Raw genomic sequence first — 22,845 nt, forward strand, 5'->3', positions numbered from 1 at the left:
GGGTCGATTTTAGATATTATTAGAAAACATAGATATTTTATTTCTTATTATACACCAATTGCACATACCAGTAGTTCTAAAAAAGAGATTTCATTTTTTTTGTGATTTAATAATAAAATTGAAAATTAATATTTATAAATTCGATGGAATATTGGAATTTTTTTTGTCCAACTGGAACAAAAGACAATATATTTTTTTAAAAAAAGTTCACGTCTAATCATATGTTTGTGATCTGTTACTAACGATGATAAAATGGTGCACATGTGAAGTATAGATGACAATATTCATGACTAAGAAGACAGTTTGATAAATTATTTCTCAAGTTGACTCAACTTGTCAATGTTACGGGTAAAATTGCCTTTGGCTGCCAAAATTAGGGATATAATTACACCATTTTAGACGTTAATGGTAAAATTGCTCCTAGCTATAAATGTTAAGAGTATTTTTACACCTTATCCTATTATAAAATAAAAAGTGTGTTATACAAATTAATAAAAATACTCTATATAAAAAATAAAAAAATTATTGAACGTAACAAAACCTTATTCTTCCGGTAATTATGTTGTAGAAATATAAATAATGTTATACAATAAACATATTATTTGGAAATAAGAAGAATAATTTTGTCAATAACAACTAACTACAAATAACTGTTTATGAAAAGCTCCGAATAGAAGCTTCTCGTGAAACGCTCCAAACTGCAGTTTCCAGAGAAAATGCTAAACGCTGCGGTTATATAAACCTAATCAAACGCTATATTTCCTACGGTTTGGAGTGAAACGCTAAACGCTCATCCGAAAAGCTGAAACAAACACCCTCTTAAAAAACACATTATGAGATCCCTACGTTTTTTCAATATTAACACCCTTTGATCATTTATCTTTTTTTTTTAGATTTTTAACCAAACATATCTTAGCTTTCAGGACATCCATAGTAAAATACAGAATGATCATGATATTTTTTTATTTTCTATCTATCTGTTTATACCAAATATAATGGTTAAAAATCTAAAAAAATAGACAAAAGGACCAAAGAGTTAATATTAACAAAATATAGAAATCTTATAATGTGTTTTCCAAAATAGAGACTAAACAGTGTTAGGTAAAAAATGGGGACTAATAAATTATTTACCCTTATTAATTTAATAATTCAATACAAATAAATAATTATATATACTTGTAATAAAATTTTAAATTAAATTTTTGATAACTTATCTTATATTTAACACTAGTTAATATAAATTTTCAAATTGAATGTGAATTTGAGAGATGAAATATTTTTGAAAAATGAGTGACTAAATTTTCATATTTTCAAAAAAAAAAAAAAAAACTTTATATACATATTTTTTAATAAAAGTACCGTGTATAGACGGTAAAGGCTATGCTTACTTTGTTTTTAACAAAGTAAGTCTTACTTTGTGTGTTTTCACCATTGGATTAATTTTATACTCCATCATCTAATGGTGAAAACACATCAAGTAATAATACTTTGTCAAAAACAAAGTAATCATAGAAGGCACCGTATATAGACTATAATCAGTATAAGATTTATAAAGAAAAAAAATAAAATAGAAAGAGCAATAAAAAAACTAAAAAAAAAAAAATATATATATATATATATATATTTTCAATAAAAATAAATATTACTAGTAATTGAAATTATTTAAAAATTATGCTTTGGGCGCAAGGAAAGAGCTTGGTCGACTCTCCACACGCATGTAAAATGTGAAGTCAACTAGAGGATAATTCCTTTCAAACAGGACCTTCTTTAAGCCGACTCGGCTTCAAATAATAAAGAAAAGAAGCAAAAACTAGAAATTCTTATTTCTGGATTTCAAAATTACACAAAAGAATCAGAAATCGAAAACTCTCTTTAGAATTTTAATCCCTTCAACGAAATCGTGCCTAAGAAGACGATTTCAACATCTCTTTCTCTTTCCGATTCTATAATTTTCCTGGAAAATGCATTCTTAGGTTTTCATTTCTATTTCCTATTTTTTCAGATTTAGTTTCCTGACTAAATCTGATTCGCCGGGGCAATGGACGCATCTAATGCCCGAGTTCATTCGTTTGGTCAGACTGAGATTAATTGGGACAAGTATGTATTTAGTATCCTATTCTGTTTTCTTTTTTTTTTTAAATATTTTCTTGTATTTTGTCAAATTCCTTTTTCTTTCCTGTATGATTCTACTGTCTTTTGATAAGTATCAATTTTTCTCAAGTTAGGGGGGTATTTTCCGTTAATTACGATTCTTTCTTGTTTGTTAGGGAGAAATGGGCCAAAATCATATATGAGATTAATTATTTACTTGTTTCTTCAGCTTTTCAAGAGTTTGTGGCGACTTTGTAACCGTTGTTTCTGATCGTTTCTTTTTCTATTTTCCCCCTATAAAATAATCAGTTTTCAATTGGTAAAATGTCAAGGTTTTAAGCGAACTGAATTTGCCGATGGATGTGAAGGAGGATGCTAATTGACGCACATTTGAAGTTGTCATGTGTATAACATTGAATAGAATTTAGAGTTCTGAATTTGAGGGCAGTGTGATATTTCTAGTTGGGTTTCTCCAACTGAAAGGCCACTACTCTTCCTCTGCTATCTTGGTATGAAAATGCTGGTAAAATGTAGTTCAACTCTTGTTGAAACTGCACTTATTTATTTATTCATTCTTGTTAGAAATATAATATACTCATAATTTCAACAGCAAGTAATTGAGTTGACAACTTCAGCAAAGAGCTATTAGCACTTGTGACCATATCATGTAAAATATGATGGAGCAGATTGAAATTTGGGAGGGAAAACAATTTATCGTCAGCAATGTTATATGTGGTTGTTCTTGATACCTTAATCTACTTACCAATTTGTTTTTTTGTTTTTTTGAGAGCTTAAATAGAAAAGCACTACATTCGTGATTCTGTCCTTTATGGCTCCCCTTTTATGTTATACTATTCAAACTGCACAGTAGTTTATTGTACTAAAGCTAATTTGGTTAATTAACCTGTCAACATGTTCTGTAATTTATTGTCAATGTCATTGTCATCTGAATTGGTATGTAATCCTCATATACATGCAGGTTTTGTATGTAATATTGCGAAATCAAACATGAATTGATTATTTGTATCATCTAATTTTAACTTCAGATTGTAGAGAAGATGTTTTTGTCATGTCCGCTGCATATGGTTAATTGCATATAACATTTACTTATGAGTAGAATGATATACAACTCAGTTGGTCTTTGCTTTCTAGCAGATGAATACAGATAACAATGTAATATGTATGGATGAACATTCTTAAATTGTTCCTTCTAGGAATATCGACCCAGTTTTCCTTACTTTTGAGGTCCCTGCTTGTCGTTATGCTGGATGCTTGATATTTATCCTTCTGGCCATTGATTGTTTTACTGGATTTCATAAACCTGCATCGCTCATCTACTTATTAGTTCCATCTTTTTCTTGCAGGCTTGATAAGACTAAGTTTTATGTTGTAGGAGCTGGCCTCTTTACAGGGATTACAGTGGCATTGTATCCAGTATCTGTTGTAAAAACCAGGCTTCAGGTTGCCACAAAAGATACTGCTGAGAGAAGTGCATTTTCTGTTGCTAGAGGAATACTAAAAACTGATGGTGTACCTGGTCTCTACAGAGGATTTGGTACAGTTATCACTGGTGCAATTCCTGCCAGGATTATCTTTCTTACTGCTTTGGAGACAACAAAAATAGCAGCTTTCAAGATAGTTGAACCATTTAAGCTATCTGAACCTTCACAAGCAGCTATAGCAAATGGTTTTGCTGGCATGACAGCATCACTTTGTTCTCAGGGTGTCTTTGTTCCAATTGATGTGGTAAGTGTTTCTTGTGCACATTCAGACATTCATCCTCGAGTAAATAAAAGAAATAAATTCATGTTTGTCTTATTGATTATGCTTGCTTTCCTAGCTTACTATCCTTTAGTTTCCTTTCTTTACTTTCCATAAGAAAAGAAATGTGCAGAAATTGCTGAGTTTCTTTGAGCAATTTTGTTGAGTTCCTTTGTATTGGGTTTCTTCAGGTGAGCCAAAAGTTGATGGTGCAAGGATATTCTGGTCATGCAAAGTATAATGGTGGTCTGGATGTTGCTCGTACAATCCTAAAGTCTGATGGTATTCGAGGATTTTACAGGGGCTTTGGCCTATCTGTACTAACATATTCCCCATCTAGTGCCGTATGGTGGGCGAGTTATGGGTCAAGCCAACGTGTCATTTGGAGGTAGATCCTTGCTTGTTTATCGTTAAACATATTAAATAACTCAAATATTTTAGCAACATACCCTTAGTAGGAACGTTTTATTGCTCTTGATATTTCATGCCCATAATTACTGCCTGTGTGCCTGGATAGTATAAAAGTTGGTGTAATGTTGCCTAAATCATGGGTAGTTTGACCTCAAACAACGGCATGATACTTAAATTAAGGATTCCAATTATAGTGGAAGGGTGTGATTGTGGTTGTGATTCATGTTACCTAAATCTACTGTCCTTCAACTTATCACAACCATTTAGTTGTCCTCCAATTTCAAGTGTACTTAAAATCATTAAACTTCCACTTTGGTATTAGTATAATCCTCTTTATCCCTTCTGTAACCTCAATATAGTACTAAGCAGACCGGTGAAGAATCTCTCTGCATGATAATTATTGTTGATGTACTCAGGCTGTCATGCATCATATCAGCTCTGATTTTTATATCAGAGTAAACAGTGAGATAGTGGTGTTATATCTCACAAAAAGATCAAAGTGCGGAGGAGTGTAGTAAGAACGTAAACTAATCTGTTGGGGGATTGTACCTGAGCAACTTGTGTTGGTCATAATGTAAAAACATGTAAGAGGGCCGACTGTTATTAAAATGAGCTTTTGATGATTTATTTTGTTAAGTGATAAGTTGAGAGACGTGATATTTACTTGACAAATATTTGTTGTTGGGTTATATACATACTGACCAACAGTCTAAGCTGCATGCATGTTTCAAGAGTGTGTTTGTTTGGAGGGATAGGAAGGAGGATGGACGAAAAAGTTTGATGTATCTACACCAGTGAAATGTATCAACCTTTTCATTCATCCTCCCTCCAGTCCCTCCAAACAAAGATACCGTTAGAATGATTACCAAGCTATTGACCTTCTGATAGAGATCGGGCTAACAGGGCTAATGTGCTGGACCTTAATCAAGGGAAGCCCAAAGTGTGGAGAGTATACACAAGGAGGAGCAAGGGTAATACAGGGCATATTGGTAATTAACAGTAGGAGTTAGTTATTTTGGAATTGATGAGCTGTAAAGGGAATAGGGAGTATAAGAGCATGTGTCAGGGATCCTTTAGGGTATTGAGAATATTGTTATCGGTAATGGCTGCTTAGTGCAGAGGCTCTACTTTTGGGTAGAGAGGGGAATTGAGAGTTCTCAATTCATTTATCTTTCCAGCTTTTCTTCTTCTATTTGTTTCCTACCTTTTTATATCAAAGAATATCAGCATCAGTTGCTCTATAAGTGTTTGTGTGAACTGTCATTGAGAAATACTTACTTGTTGTGAGGTTGTGTATCTGTATTTTCTATCAAATTGGTCCGACCTGCCGGATCCGGAGAGATGGGGAAGATTGTCGATGGTGCACTTCAGGCAAGGATAGAAAATCACGATGAGATGTTAGACACCATGGAAACACAGCTGGATGATGTGAAACGCTCTGTTTCCTCCATTCAACAAAACATGGAGGCTGAACACCAGCGTAATTTAGGTCGGGATGAGAAGTTCGACTTACTCCAACAGGATATGCGAGAATTGAGGATTCTATTAACAAGTGTTGTGAAGCAGTTGGGAAAACGACCCATGGGAGAAAAAGAAGAGGACCCAAAAATTTCAGAGCACAGGGAACCGACTGTAACTCAGGTGCAAACTAGTGGTTCTCATGGACGCTTCTCTCATCAGGGCTCTCCTCAGGGACAATCTTACCCTCAAACAGCACCAGAAATGAGGTTTGTCATGAGACCTAATCACTTTCCCGATTCTAATTTCTCTCTTCAGAAGGTTAAGTTGCCAGCGTTCTCTGGCCACGATCCCCGAGGTTGGATTACCAAGGCCGAATTATATTTCAGCGTCAATGAGATTCCACCACATCGTCGTCTACCAAATGCGCAGATGTGTATGGATGGTCCAGCCATTCATTGGTTTTCTATTTTGCAGAGTTCTTTTCCGGCAATTCAATGGGAGCAGTTCAAGGTTGAACTCATGAGTAGATTCAGTTGTGTCACCATGTACAACGCACAGGAAGAACTCGCGGCACTGCAACAGACGGGAACGATATCGGAATACATCGATGCCTTTGAATTAATTGCATCTCAGTTGAACACCCAGCCCCATGAGGATTATCTCGGTTTATTCATCAATGGATTACGAAAAGAAATCAAGGGTTGGGTCAGGATCATGCGGCCGGCCACTAGGGTTGATGCTATGCGGATGGCGAGAGATGTAGAATCCTCCAATTTAGTGCCGCCGATGACAAGTGCGCAGAAGGGAACGATGATTCATTATCAAGGGGGTGACGTTCGACGTGTTGCTTCTGGGCATGTAACCACCAGCACGTGGCATCATAACCCACAAACATATGGGACCCGTGACAAATATGGTGTGGATAAAAAATTTGGGTATGACCCAAAAACCCATGGAGCCTCCACTAATCTCGAATACCCAGAACACAAAATTCTTCCTATTTCATCTAAATCTAACGATCGGCCAACCCATGACCGTCAAATAGGAATGCGCGAGATGGAAGAGCGCCGGCGACGCGGGCTATGTTTCAAGTGTGGTTTAAAATATAGTCCCCAACACCGCTGTACAGAAGGTAGTCTGCGTCTCATTGTCATTGATGAAACGGAGTCAGATGAGGAAGGTCACGAGCAGTTTGTAGATGCGCCGGAACCAGGGGTGGAAGAAGGCGAGTGCTGCCGTCTAGAATTGAACGCCCTCACCGGCCAGTTCGTATTGTCAGGGTCAACAATGAAGTTCCAGGGAGAATTACAGGGGATTCCAGTTGTCGTTATGGTAGATTCTGGGGCCTCACATAATTTTATTTCCTCTCGATTGGTGCAAGCCTTAGGGCTGCCATGTGTTACTGTGGCACCAATTGGAATACAGTTAGGAGATGGGCATCGCCTCGTTATCACTCGACAATGTCAATCACTCTCTTTAACTCTCAATATGATGAGTTGTACTGTGGAAGCTCTGGTGTTAGAGTTGGGAAGTCTGGACATGATATTGGGAATGGCTTGGCTACGTACTTTGGGGGTTGTAGTTCATGATTGGGATTTACAATTGATGAAATTCACACATGAGGGAAAATCTGTGGTTTTGCAGGGCCAAAAGGATCATGAGCAATCTTCTGCTTCTTTACATACCTGGTTGCAGGGCACACAAGGGGGCCTGTTCAAAGCAGAAGTCGTGACTCCGGGGGAATTGACTACACAACAGGAACATGCATTGACATCCGTTCTGACGCAATGGCAATCGGTTTTTCAAGACCCTCAAGGCCTTCCCCCACAGCGACAACATGATCATGCCATTAACCTCAAACCAGGAGCAGGACCGATTAGCTTACGGCCTTATCGGTACCCCCACACACAGAAAGAAGAGATTGAACGACAAGTGGCCGAGATGCTGCAACAGGGGGTAATTCGCTCTAGCTCCAGTGCCTATTCTAGCCCGGTGTTATTAGTTAAAAAGAAAGATCAGTCATGGCGGTTGTGCATTGATTATCGGGAATTGAATAAGGTCGCCATCCCAGATAAATACCCCATTCCAGTGGTAGAGGAATTGTTGGATGAGTTGAGTGGTTCTCAATATTTTACTAAAATCGACTTAAAATCCGAATACCACCAGATCCGTATACGGCTTGGAGACGAAGAGAAAACAACATTCAGGACTCATGACGGCCATTATGAGTTTTTGGTCATGCCTTTCGGGCTCACCAACGCTCCCTCTACTTTTCAAAGTGTGATGAATGAACTGTTTCGGCCATGGTTACGGAAGTTTGTATTGGTGTTTTTTGATGATATCTTGGTTTTCAGCTCGTCTTGGGAGCCCCATATCACTCATGTTTCGCGAGTGCTACAGGTTTTGGACTCACATGGGTTTAAAGCTAATAAGAAGAAGTGTTCATTTGGACAGTCAGAGGTTGAGTATTTGGGGCATGTAGTGTCTGCACAGGGTGTTGCTATGGATCCTCAGAAAATTAGTGCTGTTCAACAGTGGCCTTTCTCTCATAACGTGAAGGGTGTTCGTGGTTTTCTGGGATTAACGGGCTATTATAGAAAGTTTATCCGTGATTATGGGAAGTTGGCACGACCACTTGCAGAATTGACAAAGAAGAACAATTTTCAGTGGAATTCTCACACTCAGCTTGCTTTTACCATTCTCAAGGAGAAGTTGAGTACTGCCCCGGTTTTGGCTCTACCCAATTTTTCTCAACCTTTTTCTATCGAATGTGATGCCTCGGGTACTGGTATCGGAGCTGTTCTGCGACAACAGAAACAACCAGTAGCCTATTTCAGTAAAGCCTTATCAGAGAGAACCCTGGCTAAATCCACATATGAAAAAGAATTACTCGGGCAACGCTTTCGTCACTTGCTTACCCAACGCATTACTGCAGCTGATCAACAGAACTGGCTGGCCAAACTGATGGGGTATCAATTCGACATTTTTTACAAACCAGGATCACATAATGGGGCTGCTGATGCGTTATCTCGACAACAGGAAGGAGGAGAATGTATGACTTTAGTGTCTACTCCAATGTGGCCTGATGGGAAGAAATTATTGGCTGAAAGTCAAAATGATGCTCATCTACAATCAATTGTTTCTGCTCTTACCAGTGATCCTCAAAGCAAGCCAGGCTACCATCTCAAAAATGGTATATTATACCACAAGGGCAGGTTAGTGATACCCGCTACTTCCAAGTGGATTCCAACCCTCACCGAATTTCACAGTACACCAATAGGGGGACACTCCGGCTACTACCGAACTTATAGGAGAATGGCAGCCAACATGTATTGGGTGGGGATGGTAAAGACTATAAAGGAATTTGTCCAAACTTGTGATACCGACTTCTACTTTAGCACCTGGGGGCCTTTTACAACCACTCCCTATCCCGGACGTCGTTTGGGATGAGATTTCAATGGATTTTGTGACAGGGCTGCCTAAATCTCGAGGTTTTGAGGCTGTTATGGTTGTGGTCGACCGCCTATCAAAATATAGCCATTTTGTGGCCCTCCGCCACCCGTATACAGCTCGTTCAATTGCCGAGACGTTTATGAAGGAAGTGGTTCGTTTACATGGTATCCCAAGTTCAATTATTAGTGACCGTGACCCGCTGTTTCTTAGCAAATTTTGGCAAGAAATCTTCAAGTTTCAAGGCACCAGTCTACGTTTCAGTTCAGCTTACCACCCAGAGACGGATGGCCAGACTGAGGTAATTAATCGTTGCCTTGAATCTTACTTTCGTTGCTTTGCTGCTGAACAACCTAAATCTTGGAGTCATTGGTTAGCATGGGCTGAATATTGGTATAACACCACTCACCACTGTTCTACGGGTATGACCCCTTTTGAGGTTGTGTATGGCCGTAAACCTCCCACTATCACGCAGTTTATTCCCGGGGAGATTAAAGTAGAAGCAGTGGCACGTGAATTACATGATCGAGATGAAGCACTTCGTCAATTAAAGCGTCACTTGTGGCACTCTCAACAACAAATGAAGCTCAGTGCTGATAAAAAAAGACGTTCCGTCGAGTTTGCGGTAGGCGATTGGGTCTTTCTTAAACTCCGCCCCCATCGACAGCAATCTGTGGCCCGTCGTATCTGTCCTAAGCTCGCTCCTCGATTTTATGGTCCCTATCCCATTCTGGAACGCGTGGGAGCAGTGGCTTACAAGTTACAACTACCGCCTTCTAGCAAAATCCATCCGGTGTTCCATGTCTCACTGCTCAAGCGAGCTTTGGGCAATCAACAGACTGTGGTCCCTTCTCTTCCCTCGGAATTGGAGTTGGACGATTCTGAGATGTCCCTCCCTGCAGCGATCCTGGCCAAACGGATTGTCCAAAAACATGGGGATACCATTTCCCAATGGCTGATTCAGTGGAAGAATAAACCAATTGACAGTGCTACATGGGAAGATGAGTTTACAATTCAGGCTGAATTTCCAACCATTAGTCTTGAGGAGAAGACTGCTTTTGAGGAAGGCGGTATTGATAGAGATCGGGCTAACAGGGCTAATGTGCTGGACCTTAATCAAGGGAAGCCCAAAGTGTGGAGAGTATACACAAGGAGGAGCAAGGGTAATACAGGGCATATTGGTAATTAACAGTAGGAGTTAGTTATTTTGGAATTGATGAGCTGTAAAGGGAATAGGGAGTATAAGAGCATGTGTCAGGGATCCTTTAGGGTATTGAGAATATAGTTATCGGTAATGGCTGCTTAGTGCAGAGGCTCTACTTTTGGGTAGAGAGGGGAATTGAGAGTTCTCAATTCATTTATCTTTCCTGCTTTTCTTCTTCTATTTGTTTCCTACCTTTTTATATCAAAGAATATCAGCATCAGTTGCTCTATAAGTGTTTGTGTGAACTGTCATTGAGAAATACTTACTTGTTGTGAGGTTGTGTATCTGTATTTTCTATCACCTTCTTACAAACCATGTACATTTTCCGATTTTCGTTTTGTTTCTGATTGTGTGATCCAAATAATGGGTAGATTCTTAGGCAATGGTAGTGACATTGAGGGCGCTCCTCCTAGCTCATCGAAGATAGTTTTAGTTCAGGCGATTGGAGGAATTATTGCCGGAGCATCAGCTTCTTGCATTACGACTCCATTGGATACAATCAAAACACGCTTACAGGTACTGTTAGAATATTTGACATTCAGCTCTTTTGTTCATCCGATTATCTATTATATCTGTAATGTTTCTGTTATCTTTTAGATGTCTTTTCCTCTTTATTTGAAGTCAGTCAAGATATCCATTTGGATGAAAATGAGCCCCGATATTTGCAAGTCTTGTGTAAGCACACTAGTAAACTAGTGTTCACATATAACTATTTTCTGACTACATATTGACCAATGAAATAGTACTTCTGTTTCACTTTTTCCTTACCTGAGGAACTGTGGTTGTCTTTAATCAAATTGTAAGTGAACATGACCAGTATGAACACTTGAATGTGCACATTATGGTTCTGTGTGTTTCAATTCTGTTATGTTCACACACCAAAAAAAGAAAAGAGAAAAAGAGATGCAAGGAATGCTCTTTACTGGTGATATTGGCTGGATGGATTAATAAATAACCAACAGTAGTAGGATTACTTCATTCAAGCCGGAAAGGATAGCTATGAACTGCTAAAACCATCTCCTTTAAAATTCAAATGGAAGGTTGCGCTCTTCTATTCTGTTCTGTCCACTTTAGAGCTTTCAAATTCTCTTGGCTTATGCATGGACTACCTGGTGCTGTTATTATATTTCTGTATCTACTAATTAGTTTTTTGAACTATATAGGTGATGGGACAAGGAAAGAAAAGCACTGCAAGACAAGTTGTTAAAAACTTGATTAAGGATGATGGTTGGACAGGTTTCTACAAGGGGATCGGTCCAAGATTTTTCAGTATGTCTGCATGGGGAACCTCAATGATATTAGCCTACGAGTATTTGAGTAAGGATATTTTCTCTCTTTTAAAGTTAGTCTGATGTACAGACTTTTTACTTGGGTAAGTTCTGCATGTGCACTTAGGTGCACAAGTCTCACACCCGTATCTGCTGGTTATGAAACTGAAGTGTTGGAAGGCTTAAATTCCTAAACTATCAATTTATCATAATGGGGGAAGGCTTGCCCCCAATACACCCTTGTGGTAGGACCCCTCCCCGGACCCACGCTTAGCGGGGACACGTAGTGCACCGGGCCGCCCTTTTTAGGGTAGAGTAAATACATTTTAATGGATATGGGATTCAATGTCTGTCTGCAGATGGGATCCATTAAAATTTAACCTTCTTGAATTTTGTTATATGTTTTTCATATGATTGTTTTTCTGTGTATATGTACATATATATATGTATACATTCTCAGACTGAACCTTTTTCTATTCTTTTTTGCCTGGATGCAGAGCGAACGTGTGCAAAAGATGTCTAGACATGATAACAACGGGTTCTTGCTCCAGTCCCAAAACCATTACTCATTAAATTCTCAAGTCTAAAGATGGCTGTATTAAAATAGTCTCACACACAAGCATTTTCTTAAATAGAAACTCAAAGTTCGACATTATATCAACTGAGGATCCAACATTAGTGATTATAAATCCGGACAGGTCAATATTTTTTGGTGGCCTTTTGGACGTGGTCAACATTCTCAAGTACAGATATTTTTTCCCGGTTCTGTTAAATGGCACTCTCTAGGAGTAAATTTGAATGAATTAGATCCTGTTATTTGATGTAGACATTTTCCATTGGCGTAGCAGTTGTATACCTCATAAAAAAAAAATATTAGCTTGTTGACTATTTCCCATCCTTGGAATTCTACTTGTATCTTTCTAAATGTTACTATTACTGATAACATGCCTGAATAAAAGGTGTTCATATACGTATCAGTTCAACTTTGTTTGGTTAGTGAAAGTTGCAGATAAAATTATGTTCAATCGTGGGTTATAAATATTAGATATGTTTCTGCATCAAAATACTCATTCTGAAGTGCAGCAAATATTGTTTAATAATTGATGCCTTCAATACAATGTTAACTTGCGTCATTGCTAACGCTTTTGCATGGAGAATTGCATATATTTTAGTCAAGTAGATAAATTAACACATTTCTTTACATAAAATGACACCATACCTATAATTAATTTCATCTCCTGATTGGCTTTTCAAGCACAGCAGAGAAGAAGAGCTCATCTTCAAGTTTATCCGTCTTTGGGACCAATCTCCATAGTAGCTTCTTGTAGCCTAGCCTTGCAAACTCATCTAAATACACTTTCATATCTTCTGTCTTACAGAAGAATCTATCCACCCAAAGGATGCCCTTAGGTCGAAGAACTCGATCCCAATCAAACAAAACAAACTGAAGAAATTCTATGCTAATCCACCCATCTAAGAAGAGAGTAGAATGAACAATATCAAGTGTGTTATCAAAGAAAGGCAATCTTGTCCCAATTGATAAGTACAGAGGCAAGAGGCCTCTAAGAGCAATAACCTCATTAAAAGGGGCACCCAAGTTCAAAGTTGCAGAAGCAATGGTAACATTTCTTTCCCTCATAAGTGCAGCAAATGTGCCTGTTGTGGGACTGAAATCAAGTCCCATACGAATCTCACCAGGTTTCAGTCCTATAACTTCATCAATGGTGAACTCAGCTGAAACAGACTCATTCGTCGGAACTTGCCATCCTTTCTTTGAAAGATTGAAACAATCTGCACACTTAAAGAACCCTCTATTGTTTCCTGTTTCAATAGAAGCAAGGCAAGAGTACCCTTTACATTTATAATGGCTCCACAAGATGTTTTCATCACTAGGTTTGGTCCAAAGTGAGCTGTTTATAGGAAGTGGTTTGCTGTATTTTGGAGGTGTTCTTGATAGGCATCTCCTTCTTGGCAATGGATCACACCCATTAGATATAAGCTTTTGAGCTAAATCCCAGTCATCTGGGCACATTCCATACATTTTGTAACCCATGAAACGGTCTATATTAGTCGACATGTGAGCACAAGCTGATCCTATCGAAGGACTAATTGCATTGACTCCAAAAAACATTCTCTTTCCATTTTGCCTATTTGTTTTTGGTGAGGTATAGTTTTGAAGCTCACCTGAATTGAAGACATTCCTTCCCAGTGTGTTGTCTTGATCTTCATCTTGTTCTGGTTCAGTGAAATCTTCGTCGACTTTGCTCATTTCGCTGTCGTTTGCTGGCGCATTGGCGGATATGCTCGACAGACTATGAGCAAGTTTATCCAAACGTAGAGCTATGCGAAGGACTTGATCCGAGAATTGTGCTACTTCTTGTGAATCTGAACTGTTGCTATGTAGCTGCTCTAGCAAAACTCCAACTTGGCTCTGCAAGTCAGAGACTTGGCTCTGAATTGAATATGGGAAATCAACAGTCTTAGTGTTGAAGATGAAGTGATAATAAGAGATGTTGGAACTCAAAAGGTTAACTGTGAGGAGGCTAATGAGTAAGAAAGCACATAGTATTGCAAAAAGACTCTTGCAAAGGAATTTTGAAGATCTTGAAGTGTTGTGCCTCTGCATATTCTGTGACATTTTTCCTTTCTGAAACACTTTTTACCCAGTTTGACTTTGATAACTGATGGATCAGATCTTGCTTGCATTCTTTTATTCATGAATCATGTTTCATCCATATCTCTAGGCTCTAATTTAATATTTTTTTAATTATTTTGCCTAGGAGATGCAAACAGTTTTTTAGGGAGCAAGTTACCTTATCTAGTAATCTTTATAAATTTAAATTAATTTTCTAAGCTTTGGTGTTTACTTTTTTAATGGTTGCATCCTTTCCTGATAACTGTCGCTGAAATAAATAATCCAATATGTTAAGATTATAAAGAAAACGTCTACAAAAGAAACACTCTAAAACTCAACGACATTACACATTATAGAACAAAATCATAAGCACATAATTCATCTCTAGTTCTCTGTGCTCATTGGCAGGTCATCCCAAAAATTAAGAGCAGATGGAAAACTGTAATTTTATCTGAATCACAAAACTATCTACTCATCTTCGTGATCAGGGTTCTGCTCATTTTTAGCTTCATTATTCTCATCATCATCATCATCTTCAACAACATCGCCGTCATCGTGGTCATGATCATTGCGACCATGATTGCCTGATCTGCTTTTTGAAGCATAATCTTCTAGTGATGCAGAGGGAAAAAGATCTCCAACTTTATTTCCTTCGGTGCTAGCAATTTTTGCTGAACTCTTTGCGGTATTTTTGTTCATCTGATGCAATAAACAGGATTGCAAAATGTTACACATTGCAAAGAATAGTGAAGTAGAAAGATTGACAATTGCTGCCAGAAGTATTTTCTTTTAGTTAAAGAGAGCACAAAACATATAGGGGACCTGAAATATCCTGGTCATTACTCTTCTTCCTACATTCAATATTTTATATGATAAAACCCATTCAGACATTGAGATAAATTGATCCCAAGAACCGAAAATATTACAAAAGAAGGAACCTTAACCATGATAGAACAAAAGAAATGACTAAGGACAAATAAGAAAAAAAAAATTCAAGGATGATGCACAGACCGTGCCTAAACTTAGGGAGTTGGTTTACAAAAAAGGTCACAGAATTTCAATTTGTGACCTAACAGTCTCAAAACCTGTAGTGAACATAAGCATTCAATATGGACACCACATCATATGTTTGGAAAATCAATTGCCGGAAAAATGAACATAAGGATTTTACTTTACGCTTAATAAAACTTTTGGAATTTTTATGATACAAATTGTAGTTGTGTGACTTCTGAAATCAACCACTAAGTTTACGAATGATATGTGCACATCATATACATTTTGAATCATAAAAATCTATTGACTTGTGATACATTAACAGTACTATTGTCCACAGAATTATCTGAATTCTCCATAGGCCAAGGTGAAACCTAGGAAAGTGGCTGCAGTTACAAAGAGCTCTAGAAGATAACGAAATTCACTTCAACATGGCTTCAGGAAGGTATAAACTGATAGAAAATTTGACAGTGAACTAATGCTAAACATAAATTCAACCTAGGTAGGAAAAATTACACTAAGATGCTAACAACCTAGAGGTATGGATTGTTTTACACTACCCAAAAACTGACTTCATGAAATACAGAAGAACCAGAAATTATTTTGAACTTTAAAAGCAGAAAGTAAACCATATATATTCAATTGCATTTGAGCATTAATCAAAAGAGCTTACTGTGCGTATAAGAGATCTCCGATCCCGCTCTCTGGCATTCTTTATGGCCTGTAATAAATCCACTATAAACTATTCAAACCAAAATCCAAAAAACAACTGCACATACAAATTGATCCATAACTGCAATCAAAAAATTGTGACACTATATTTATGAATAACTGCTCTATGAAGTCATTATTCACAATGCCAACACTATACCTCCTCAAGCATCTTTTGTTCAGCCTCTACTTCAGCAGAGTCTCTGCAAAGGAAAAGCACAATAATTTAAACTCACAGCTTTAAATCAGCAGAGAAATTCACAACAAGTATTAATAATAAACCTTCCAACTATACTGCGGACGCAGCAACGACACTTTGCACACACATTTTGCTCCTTTGCACAAGCTAAATATAAAACCCAGTAGCCAACATTAATTGCAAAACATAAGCACCTGAAAAAGTTAAAAGTCACTATAACCTATTTAACCAAGGGAACTAACCTGTACATAAATTATGGTATGCCTGACGAACTGCACGTTTGGAGCATCCTTGACTGAAATTATAGAACACCCAAAATCAAATTTTCAATTTCAAAATTTACATACCCAATTTCTAGCAGAAAGAAAGAAATAATGCATCTCTTTCTGATTATTACCACTTGGCTGGCTCGGAGAGAGCTTTGTATTTGCCATATCGTCGTTTCCAATCGATCTGCTCTTTACAGCGATGGCAAACTCCAGTAATCTCGGACAAAGGTCTCCACTTTCCTCCAACTTCCTACTTATGGATGGACACAGTTAGAGTAGGTGTTTTTTAATTCAATTTTATTTCGATTCAGGAAAATAAGGAAATGAAGAGTATTGAATGTTACCGTTTCATTGATTTTGCAGCCTGCGTGGGGCTTCCATGCGAAATGGTTTTGATGCTTCGGCGGACCTTGCTTCTTGCTCATCTTCCAGAGGTTGGCAAATAGGGCATAAATTGGTAATTTGACAGCCAATACATTAATTTTATTATTTATAGGTTTAGGGGTTTATGACTCGCATGCTCGGGACTGATGGGCACTACTACAAATTTAGGGTGCAGGAAAAAAAAAAAAAAAAACCGTAACACCAGAAAAAATACTAAAAAACTAAATCGAAATTGAACCGAAAATAAGGTTAATTAAAATTAATGGACTAATATATGGTTTTTAATTTTAAAATAGTGGTTAATGGTTACGATTATGGTTTTTATATTTTAAAACCCGCGGTTAACCAAAACCGACTAAATATCAAGTAAATATTTTTTTTTTGAAACTAAAATATCAAGTAAATATTAAAACATATAAAAAATACATTTATATATATATATATATATATATAGTTGTATATTATCCCACTTATAATAAATACAGGATCAATAACAAAATTTTTTTTAATAAAAAACACTAATAAGACTCAACTCATATTATCAATTTATCACAAATTAGATGATTAGTGAAAATAATATATCTCAATAGCTAGTTGGTGTGAATAATAATTCTAGTCCAAAAAGTGAACATAGTAATTTGATGCTGTAAAGGAAAATTCAAGGTCTATTTGGTTCTGCTTTTAGAAAAAGCTACTTTTCGAGTATAAATATAGGTTTATTAAATCTAAGCTTCAGGATGCTTTGAATCTCCACCTTAGGATTCTAATAAGTCTAGATCTAACGGTGAATGGGGAAATTCTACATGCTCATTAAGGTGCATGTGATCAAAATTGTAAATTAGGAATTTGCACATGCACCTTAATGAGCAAGTGACTGTAAACGACAAATAGTAGTTCTCTGACCAAACGCCTAAAACTATCATTTTTAATATGATAAGGCAAACATGAGGTGAAAATAGAGTAAACAAAAGAACCCCACCGTGTCCAATCCATAGTCTATAGTCCACGCGGACACAATGGATGCACATCTCCCTCTCTACTGTTAATATTTTCGACTCGTCATTGTCCCACCATTCCACTCATAATAAAAATTAGAATTCTCTAATTATTTTTATTTACTAGTGGTTAGAAACCGAAATAAAAGGTTAACCGATCGAAATATTTGATTAAGCGATTAATGGTTAACCGAATTTAGTGGACTAATGTATGATTAGTATTTTAAAAAACCAATTAAATGGTTAACTGACCGAATTAACCTTAATGGACTGGTTAACCGGTCAAATGTATCTCTATTTACAACTAGTTTTGAGATATGCTACCACGTGTCTATTTAATTGGGATGTTTAGTTCCATCTTTTAGCTAACTTTCTACATTATAAAAAAAGAAAAATAGAAACTCTAAATAACACAGTAGTGTGGTGCCAATGCTACATTCCTCTCCCTTCAATTTTCTTTCATTGGGTGAAGAGAATAGTTTTGGACTAAACCAAAGTCTCGTGTGGCGTCGAAAGTTTCCCAACATTCGACCGATTAATCTATCCTAAGGGATTTACTTCTTATATATGCATCCCGTCAATACATATTTAAATATAGCGTTCCAAAATCTTCCCTTATATATAAAACTCCGGCTGTTACTCATCTAAAAAATGGCTGCAACTTCAACCATCCATGATTTGATTCAGATGTCATCCACTTGGAACATTTCTAAGCTGCCTCGTCAATATTCAAGATTTCCATCCAACTTAATGTCACACACCCGCTTTCTTATATAGCAAAAGAAAATTTCTAAGGTTGAAAATTTTGTACTCACGAAAAATTCTTTTTTATTACGAAGGATCGCCATACGAGTATTTTTCATCTATCGACGGTCTCTTATTTGTTCTTATTATTCTTATATATCATAATCTAGCCTGCACTTTAATATATCTAGCATATTATACCATAGAGGGGTTTATACGGGTCCATTCTCCTCCCCTACTAGGATAGCTATTGTTCCTGACGATTGGGGTTAAAAGGTTTGAGTCGTCAAAGAAGAACTCTGGCTCCGTCTTGCCACTTAACAAACGGTTTCTTCCCATATGATAACTTGCTCATGTCTCTGTTCGCTCATAATGCCCACAAAGGCCATAAGTGTATCAATTTACATACCTTGGTGCTTCAAAACAACAAAGAACTTTGGTCTACGCGGATACCACCTATTGGTTTGGTGGCTATAAATGGTTACAACAATTTTTTATAATCATATGCTTCCGCCTCATCTCACTGCATTAGATCGCTTAAATATTCTTCCATGAAGCGAGTTTGAGATTGAAACCCTGGCAATACAACCTTGTGGTTTGTCCATCAATTAATACACGAATTTACTCTAATCACTTCAAATCATACTATGGCTTCATTGATCTCGAATTGATGTATTATAATAGGATCTCTTTGTTGTCACGATGTTTAGCTTACTGACAAAAAAAAAACACTAGGTGCTAATCCAGCAGATAGGGTATTCAAGAATTAACTGGGAATTAATCAGATTTGTATTTTTGTTTTATTTTTAATAAATATAATTAAAATTTAATTGTACTATGTAAAAATAATAATAATATAAAATATTTAAGCTAAAAAAACATATATATTCATGCTAAAAAATATATATATTTTTTAATATTTGCTACATAAATGTCCAATAGTAACTTGTCCCGTAACACGTAAATCACGTCGAACTCTAGGTTTCAAAAGAGGGACCTTAGCCTCTTTTATGTCTTTCCGGGATTTTCATAGTGAAGCCGGAGCCATACCTTTGGACCTACAATCCTTGTTTAGAGTCATAGATGGTTGCGGTCGCAGGAGTGTAGAATAACAAATGGCTTATATCACACAATATAAATAATCGATGTGACTAATATCTAGTAGAGCCAAACAAGTCAAGGAAATAAAACTCAAACAGATTCAATAACTAAAAATGGAATTAAAAGAAGCTTTCAGTAATTTTAGCTCATTTAGTGTCTCAAACATGAACTAAGGTTGGCAACATCTTGAATAAGGATAATCAATAGCTTAACCCATCTCATAACAATATCATCTTCCACCAAACCATGTCACATTTTTATACAAGGATGGAAGAAAATTACAAACATTTTCAAAATGACTTCTAGGAGAAAAGCATCATTTGAGTTTCTTTTGGATTGAAGATTGTAATGCAATCGGTATCTCTGCAATTTTCAATTTCTGATAAGATTGTACTTAGATATTTCATTTACATAAATATGAAACATGTAGAAGACATTGATTCATTGATATAGTATATATGAACTTGCTATTAAATAACATAATATATCCTCTAAGAATGCTTTCTAACGTTCAACGTCCATCTTGTTGATTCATTATCTCAGAGAACACATTCTCTGGCCTCGCCGGATCCGAATCACTGTTGCTAAAATTAGCCTCACTAGAACCTAGTAACGTTGCAGCACTTGAAGATGTCAATGGATCATGATGATCATCTCCGTAGTTTTTCTGTCTCTCACCACCAATATTATCATCACAAGCATCCACATTTTTCTCCGCTGTTTCCTGAAGCTCCAAAGCAAATTCAAGACCCCATACCACATCACTTATTGTTGGCCTTTCCGTAGCTTTTTCACGAACACAACTCTCCGCAATCTCCATGAACTTGTTTAAAGAAACTGTCGCTATGTCCCCTTTCAACTTGGGGTCAATATTTTGAGCAATGGTTCCTTTTTTAGAGCATTTTCTCGCCCATTCGACTAAGTTCACTTGCTCTTTAGGCTCTGTTGAAACTATAGGTGGCCGACTATATATGACTTCTAGTAGTACCACTCCGAATGAGTACACATCTGATTTCTCAGTGAGGTGTTGCCTGCGGTAGTATTCAGGATCAAGATACCCAAAACTACCTCTAACAACAGTAGTAACATGGGTTTGGGATTCAGTAGTTGGACCAATTTTGGACAACCCGAAATCTGAAACCTTAGCCATCCAATTGCTATCCAAGAGTATGTTAGATGACTTCACATCACGGTGGATGATGGCGTGCTTGGCTCCGGTATGTAGGTAATGCAAGCCTCTTGCAGCTCCTATACATATTTGCAGCCTTTGTTTCCATGAGAAAGCTACTTTGTTTGCTTTGTAGATGTGATCTTGAAGGTTGCCTTGGTCCATGAACTCATATACGAGGATCATCTCATCTTCTTCGGCACAGTATCCAATCAAGCACACAAGATTAGCATGGCGAAGCCTTGACAACATCTCAATCTCGGTGTGGAACTCCTTGATACCTTGTTTCGACGATGAATCTAGTCGTTTAATAGCTACCGGGACAGAACCGTTTTCGACGAAGCCTTTGTACACTGTACCAAAACCTCCAGAACCGATTACATTTTCATCATGGAAATTTCTTGTAGCTGTTCTGATTTCGGGCAGGGTAAATTGACGACAAAGATCAGTTGGTAGTAACACAGCCGGTGTAGCTGCTGAGCTTGATGTGTAGGAGAATGGGAGGCGATTAGACTTATTATGATCCTTCTCTTTTGCCTTGGCCTTGGCCAGATAGACAAAGAAGAATATAAGAAGACATAAAGCGAATACAACCCCTAACACAGAACCAATTATTGGTATGGTTTTGCTCTCGGTTCTCTTCTTTGGGGCTAACCGTTGTTCTGGTGTTGAAGGTAGTACAGGGTTGAGTCCGGAGAGATCACCGTCCGATTTGTTCAACTTGAATATCTCAAGGCCGTTCAAGATTGCATCAGCATAACTGACATCGGACTTGGGGTGGAGCGCTATCAACAATTCCTTCTTTCTTTGGTTTTCTTCCGGCACTTTGACAATGTAATCTTGGTACACCGGAATATCACTACCTCCGGCTTCAAAAAAGACATCGAATCCTTCTGAAGCTGTCATATTATTGATGAAAATAAGAAATACTCGTTGAACCGTAGCATTAACAGAGTTTCCAGTAGTCTCACAAAAATGTAGCCTCACAAGATAATTAAACCCTGAATCAACTGAGAATTGCCAAGTGAGGTTGTACATCAGGTTAACATTCGGATTCGGACCCATTGAACGCGCCGTTTTATATACAACTGGTGGCGCCGTGTAACAAGGCGTCGCCTGTGTGTATTTAATTACGGTTTCCAATGGGATGTGAGGCAAAACACCAAGTCCACCATAGATATAAGGCGTATCATCAGCCCAACTCCGAAACATCTGTGGATCAGTTTCACTACCGCCACCAACATTCAGCCTGGAAATAGTTTCAAGGGCAATGAAGCTATCAAAATAGAAAGGAGTTTGGGAATTTATGTACTTATAGTTAGGGTAATCCTTGTCTTTTATATACAGATTCTCTGGTATAGGAACTATTTCTATACCGTTAATGAAAGCAAGAGAGCTCGGAGATGGGCTAAAGGTTACGTTGAGAGTTTGGTTTTCCTGCAGAGTAACAATGAATTCCTTGATTACATAAGCAACTCTTTCTTGTAGATTGAGAGAGGCACTAAAGTTTTTAAGAAGAGTGTAATTGTTGGCAGTGACAGTGAAGAAGGAATTGGATGTGTTGAAATCTGTGGATGTGTATGTATACAGAGCAGGATAGAAATAGAGGCGGATGAACTTAGGACCTGGGGAGATAGGGAAAGAATAAGTGAAATTGGAGGGTGAAATTCTAGCTGTCATGTAAGGTACCAAGGAATTAAGAGTTGAGTCTTGTGTGGTGGCTTTAGATTCAGATGATGCTTCCAAGTTGGAAGAAGAGAATTTGGAGTTGGAATCGCCATACCAAGTACGGTCATCCGCTGATTTGGCGGCTGAAGATGAACTAGTGCCGCAATTGAGAAGAATTATTTCATTAGGAGGCGGAGACGGGCAGTTGACTGCGGAGGTGCCAAGGAGGAGATTGAGGAGAGAGTAAAGGAAGACAGCAGAGGCGAGCATGTTGCAGTAAATGATAATAATAAATTAATAATTCAATTATGAAGCTTTTTGGTTCTGTAAAG

At 37.5% G+C, this 22,845-nt stretch overlaps 3 protein-coding genes across 6 annotated transcripts; 1 reads left to right on the forward strand and 2 right to left on the reverse strand.

The window, feature by feature from the left end:
* The first annotated feature begins 1,783 nt into the window (after window positions 1-1,783).
* On the forward strand, window positions 1,784-12,642 carry LOC136208175 (uncharacterized). Of its 4 annotated transcripts, none has more exons than XM_065998995.1 (8): window positions 1,784-2,097; window positions 2,401-2,600; window positions 2,702-2,826; window positions 3,456-3,837; window positions 4,044-4,240; window positions 10,750-10,894; window positions 11,542-11,695; window positions 12,144-12,642. In XM_065998995.1, exons 3-8 carry the CDS (start codon window positions 2,822-2,824, stop codon window positions 12,167-12,169), a joined length of 909 nt encoding a protein of 302 aa, XP_065855067.1. In that variant the 5' UTR covers window positions 1,784-2,097; window positions 2,401-2,600; window positions 2,702-2,821; the 3' UTR covers window positions 12,170-12,642. The 4 variants fall into 4 exon arrangements, with proteins under 4 accessions (XP_065855067.1, XP_065855063.1, XP_065855069.1 ...); XM_065998991.1 differs by having other exon boundaries at window positions 2,424-2,600; XM_065998997.1 differs by having other exon boundaries at window positions 2,424-2,600; window positions 2,702-2,823.
* A 1,908-nt stretch (window positions 12,643-14,550) lies between these two features.
* On the reverse strand, window positions 14,551-16,953 carry LOC136211922 (uncharacterized). The gene is made up of 7 exons (XM_066002743.1): window positions 16,798-16,953; window positions 16,582-16,703; window positions 16,427-16,479; window positions 16,268-16,331; window positions 16,146-16,188; window positions 15,948-15,995; window positions 14,551-14,980 (listed from the first exon to the last, which is right to left on the reverse strand). The coding sequence occupies exons 1-7, from the start codon at window positions 16,876-16,878 to the stop codon at window positions 14,750-14,752; spliced, it is 642 nt and encodes a 213-aa protein (XP_065858815.1). The 5' UTR covers window positions 16,879-16,953; the 3' UTR covers window positions 14,551-14,749.
* A 3,073-nt stretch (window positions 16,954-20,026) lies between these two features.
* Window positions 20,027-22,810, reverse strand: LOC136208202 (putative receptor-like protein kinase At5g39000). Its single transcript, XM_065999004.1, has one exon. The coding sequence runs from the start codon at window positions 22,781-22,783 to the stop codon at window positions 20,189-20,191; it is 2,595 nt and encodes an 864-aa protein (XP_065855076.1). The 5' UTR covers window positions 22,784-22,810; the 3' UTR covers window positions 20,027-20,188.
* Window positions 22,811-22,845: the final 35 nt, after the last annotated feature.

This window comes from Euphorbia lathyris, chromosome 1 (genome assembly GCF_963576675.1).
Source record: "Euphorbia lathyris chromosome 1, ddEupLath1.1, whole genome shotgun sequence".
Classification (NCBI taxonomy): domain Eukaryota; kingdom Viridiplantae; phylum Streptophyta; class Magnoliopsida; order Malpighiales; family Euphorbiaceae; genus Euphorbia; species Euphorbia lathyris.

Excerpts from the sequence above, each read along its gene's own strand:
- LOC136208175 (XM_065998988.1), top strand. The coding sequence starts at position 2,039 with ATGGACGCATCTAATGCCCGAGTTCATTCGTTTGGTCAGACTGAGATT. Across the intron at positions 3,838-4,043 it reads TCTTTGTTCCAATTGATGTG|GTGAGCCAAAAGTTGATGGT; the intron begins GTAAGTGTTTCT and ends GGGTTTCTTCAG. Across the intron at positions 4,241-10,749 it reads AGCCAACGTGTCATTTGGAG|ATTCTTAGGCAATGGTAGTG; the intron begins GTAGATCCTTGC and ends AATAATGGGTAG.
- LOC136211922 (XM_066002743.1), bottom strand. The coding sequence starts at position 16,878 with ATGAGCAAGAAGCAAGGTCCGCCGAAGCATCAAAACCATTTCGCATGG. Across the intron at positions 16,189-16,267 it reads GTCCGCAGTATAGTTGGAAG|AGACTCTGCTGAAGTAGAGG; the intron begins GTTTATTATTAA and ends TTTCCTTTGCAG. Across the intron at positions 14,981-15,947 it reads GGAGATCTCTTATACGCACA|ATGAACAAAAATACCGCAAA; the intron begins GTAAGCTCTTTT and ends TTATTGCATCAG.
- LOC136208202 (XM_065999004.1), bottom strand. The coding sequence starts at position 22,783 with ATGCTCGCCTCTGCTGTCTTCCTTTACTCTCTCCTCAATCTCCTCCTT.